The 3,928-nt window shown below is 41.4% G+C and overlaps 1 protein-coding gene across 1 annotated transcript; it reads right to left on the bottom strand.

The window, feature by feature from the left end:
• Positions 1 to 309: 309 nt before the first annotated feature.
• On the bottom strand, positions 310 to 546 carry LOC124978929 (60S ribosomal protein L37-like). Its single transcript, XM_047542864.1, has one exon. The coding sequence runs from the start codon at positions 544 to 546 to the stop codon at positions 310 to 312; it is 237 nt and encodes a 78-aa protein (XP_047398820.1).
• Between the last annotated feature and the right edge of the window lie 3,382 nt (positions 547 to 3,928).

The following is a 3,928-nucleotide window of genomic DNA, read 5'->3' as shown; positions in this document are numbered from 1 at the left end:
GGGCGGGGCTTGAATTATTTTTTTTTTTTTTTTGGGTCCTGGGTATGGAACCCGCAGTGCTCAACCACTGTTCTTTTTATTTTTATTTTTGAGACAGGGTCTCTTTAACTTGCTGAGGCTGGCCTTGAACTTGTGATCCTCCTCCCTCAGTCTACCAAGTTGCTGGCATTACAGGTATGTGCCACTCTGCCTTGTCCCTGCAATGAAACTTTTTTTTTTTAAACCGGAAACTTTATTGGGTGTCTAATCATTGACACTCTCAAGATGAACTGGACGCTGCCACAGCTGCCCTCGTGGATTAGGAGTTGTTCATTCACAGAATCCATGTCTGAATCCACTGTGCATAATTTGCAGGTGCCTCATTCCACCAGTCCTGGTGTTGGGGCTTTTGGCCTTGGGACTCCAGTTTACTCTTTCCTGGTGTGGCAGGTAGCCACACTCCCCACAGGTCGGCCTCTGAAGGCAGAAGGCCTCAGAGACATGGAGGCAGCACAACGGGTGTGTCTTATGATGGCTCTTTCCAACCGATGACATTCCTTTCATCATCTCCCAAAGAGATGTTTTGTCACGCAGAGACCAAAGAGCGTGACAAAACATTTGTCTATTATTTTATTTTATGTTTTGGTACTGGGGATCCAACCCAGGGGTACTGTGTCGCTGAGTCATATCCCCAGCCCTTTTTTATTTTTTAGAGACCGAGTCTTGCTAAGTTGCTGAGACTGGTCTGGAACTTTCAGCGCTCCTGCCTCAGCCTCCTGAGTTGTGGGGATCACAGGCATGCACTACCATGCCCCACAACAAAACGTTCTCAAAAATCCAGTACTCCTATTGTTTTCTGGAACAAAATTAATGAAATTATCCTTTGGCAGAATCTTCTTGAGGACTCAGCCTACTCAGAAAGCATGAACTTGAAACAGCTGTGGAAGCAGTACAGAAACAAGCCGACCAACTGGAGTGACATTGGCACTTGGCTGCATGCATCACACAGGAGCACATATCATCATGAGGGAGAAACCGCCTGATGCAGGTAAAGCCTCTAAGAAAAGTCTCTTTCAGTGAGGCACAGTGGCAGATTTCTGTAATCCCAGTTACAGGGAAGCCGAGGCAGGAGGATTCCAACTTCTAGCCAGCTTGGCAGCTCTCAAAAAAGGAAAAATAAAAAGGATTGGGGATGTAGCTCAAGAGTAAAGAGCCCCTGGGTTTGATCCCCAGTCTCCCACTCCCCAACCCCTACACAAGAAAAGTCTCATTCATTGGAATGAAAAACTAGGATCTCCACTGGGGTTGTGGCCCAGCAGCAGAGTGCTCACCCTGCATGGAGGCCCTGGGTTTGATCCCCAGCACTGACAAAAAAAAAAAAAAAAAAAAAAAAAAAATCTCTTTAAGAGAGAATAGACTTTGGCAAAAAGTAAAAATCAAATGGACATTGAGGATCTTCTGGATATGGAATTCTGGTGGAGATGGTTTAGGAAATTAAGGAATAAAAATACTTAATAAGAGATAGGAAAATTTCTCTGCATTCAGAAAAGGATTGTCTGCCCCTCTCCCGGTCTGTTTCTTCTTTTGTTGGATGGGAGAGAAAGACCAGTATGTTTCTCAGGTAAAGACACAAAGGAAGACTGACTGAGTCCTTAGGGAGAAAGAGAAGAGCTTTTATTTCCTGCTACAGTCACCTAAAACCAAGAAATACAGGCTGCAGGGGTTTTAATACCTTTAGAACTAGCTTAATGACAGGAATCCACAACCCCTGTTAAGCCAGATGAGTCAGAGTGAATCAAACAGAAGCCGGAGGGTAGGCCAGTACAGATAAAGCTCCAATTTATAATAACTAATGGTTAGAGCAAAAGCAGTCTTTCTGTACAAGAGAGGCCCTAGCCGGCTTTTCACACTTGGGTGAATGGATTGTTTAAAGTTTTCTACGAAATTTTACGATGAGCGTTCTTATCCTTCATTAGTTTAAAAAAAAAAAAAAAAAAAAGCAAAACAGAAAGAAATCCCTGGCTATAGTTAGTTCGGTTAGTTCCAGGTTTGATACATGCCAATCGCCCTCTTTCTATGATAAAGAATGTTGTCACCCCAGGAACTTTGAGGTATACATTTGAAGTTATTTTGCAGCTGCTGGATTTGTGTTGCTTCAACTCCATTCCCATTAGTCTGGTCCCTCTTGTAATGGACACAGCATGAATTGCAAGAGCAACTCGATCATTTGGGGATCAGGTCTGCAGTTTTGGCCTCATTTGCACAGTAGATTAGCTGGGTTAATTGAGCACCACACCACAAAAATTAATAAAAGGGTTATTTATGTATTTGTGGCAAGCATAACATTTTGGATTATTTATAAAATTTTAAAACTAAGAGAATAATCAGCAGAGTAGTGCATGATACTTCCAGGCCTGAGGTTTACATTCTGAACAATTACCTGGAGGAATATTCTGCTTTTCTTTTGAGACGCTAACTCCTTTACAAACATAAAATTCTCATGAACCTACTGAAAAGTCATTGCTATGTCTGCATATCCCCACCAGCTAAAGTAAATTTGTGAAACTGTGGTCAAATTTAAAATAAAATAATATTAATTTTGCTGTTTTTGAACTGCAAATGCACTTCCAGAAATGTCTTTTCCTTGCCCTTCTCCTTATTCCTTTTCTATCTTTAGCCAACCAGATATAGAATTGAAAACGAAACCAGGTGCAGTGGCGCATGCCTGTAATTTCGCGACTTGGGAGGCTGAGACAGGAGGATCATGAATTCAAAGCCAGTGTCAGCAACTTAATGAGGCCCTAAGCAACTCAGCGAGGCCCTGTCTCTAAATAAAATATAAAAAGGGTTGGGGATGTGACTCAGGGTTAAGTGCCCCTGGGTTCAACCTCTGGTACCAAAAACAAACAAACAAACAAAAAAGTGTCATGTCCTTTGAGACAATTTTCTACAAGTGATGTAGGTATTAATGTCTAGTTTTAAAATATAACTGGTATGTAAGTTTATAGCACATATTAAACTTTAATTAGAAGACTAACAAAACCAGTGTGAAACTATCAGACTGATGTATATGGCAAGTAAACCAGTAAGTAAAATCCGAAATTAGATTTCTGAGTCACATGCTAATCTGGTAAGTGCCCCTACATGACTCTGAACCCAAACCTTCAGGGTTAGCTTTCCTTCCTGACAGAAATCATTTGTAGTTATCAGTTTCTACGAGTTAAACATCTGACGTCATAGACATTAGACCCTAATTGACAATGAGTAACATAAGTCCAGGGTTCCACTCTCTAGTCAGCTGGCCCTGGGGTGAACTTATTTACATGATATTAAAAGATAACAGAATCATCATTTTTGCCTTTTCTCCACATTTCTGGTAATTTTTCTTAATGAAAGTTATAAAAATGTGAGCATGTGATATAAAGTAGTAAATGGGTGGGTGTTTTTTGGCAAACTTTTACAGATACTTACGTGCATTCAGACTCTGTTTTCCTATCCACAGATCTCCCAATGTCAGTTTTCCTGAAAACATTAAGGAAATTGGTTTATCTTCCGCCAACTCCCGAGTAATCCTCTTGACCACTGCCTTCCTCAGCTCAGGGCTCTTCCCTATCTTTTGTGAATCTGCTTTGGAAATCGATGACTATTTTTTTTTTTTTTTAATGTGAACTGTGCTCACAAGCACTGTAACACAGGCCTCCCAGGACTGAACTTGGGGAACTTCATCCAACTGCATTTCCCTGTGTTACTCAGTCCTTTAGTCCCACACCCTTGCCACACACTAGACCGTACAGATGTGTCTGACTCACCTACTGTTTTGGGAGTAAATAGAATTATGGGCATAGAGGAAAAATTCAAACTGCTTGCTAAGTTTCATTATTCCTTGGCTGAGGGAAGCAGTCCCAAAGGTTAGAAACTTGGTGGAGAGTTCTCTGTGGATGCAGCTCAT

Source organism: Sciurus carolinensis, chromosome 3, assembly GCF_902686445.1.
Source record: "Sciurus carolinensis chromosome 3, mSciCar1.2, whole genome shotgun sequence".
Taxonomy (NCBI): Eukaryota; Metazoa; Chordata; class Mammalia; order Rodentia; family Sciuridae; genus Sciurus; species Sciurus carolinensis.
This window is presented reverse-complemented; position numbering and strand designations above follow the sequence as displayed.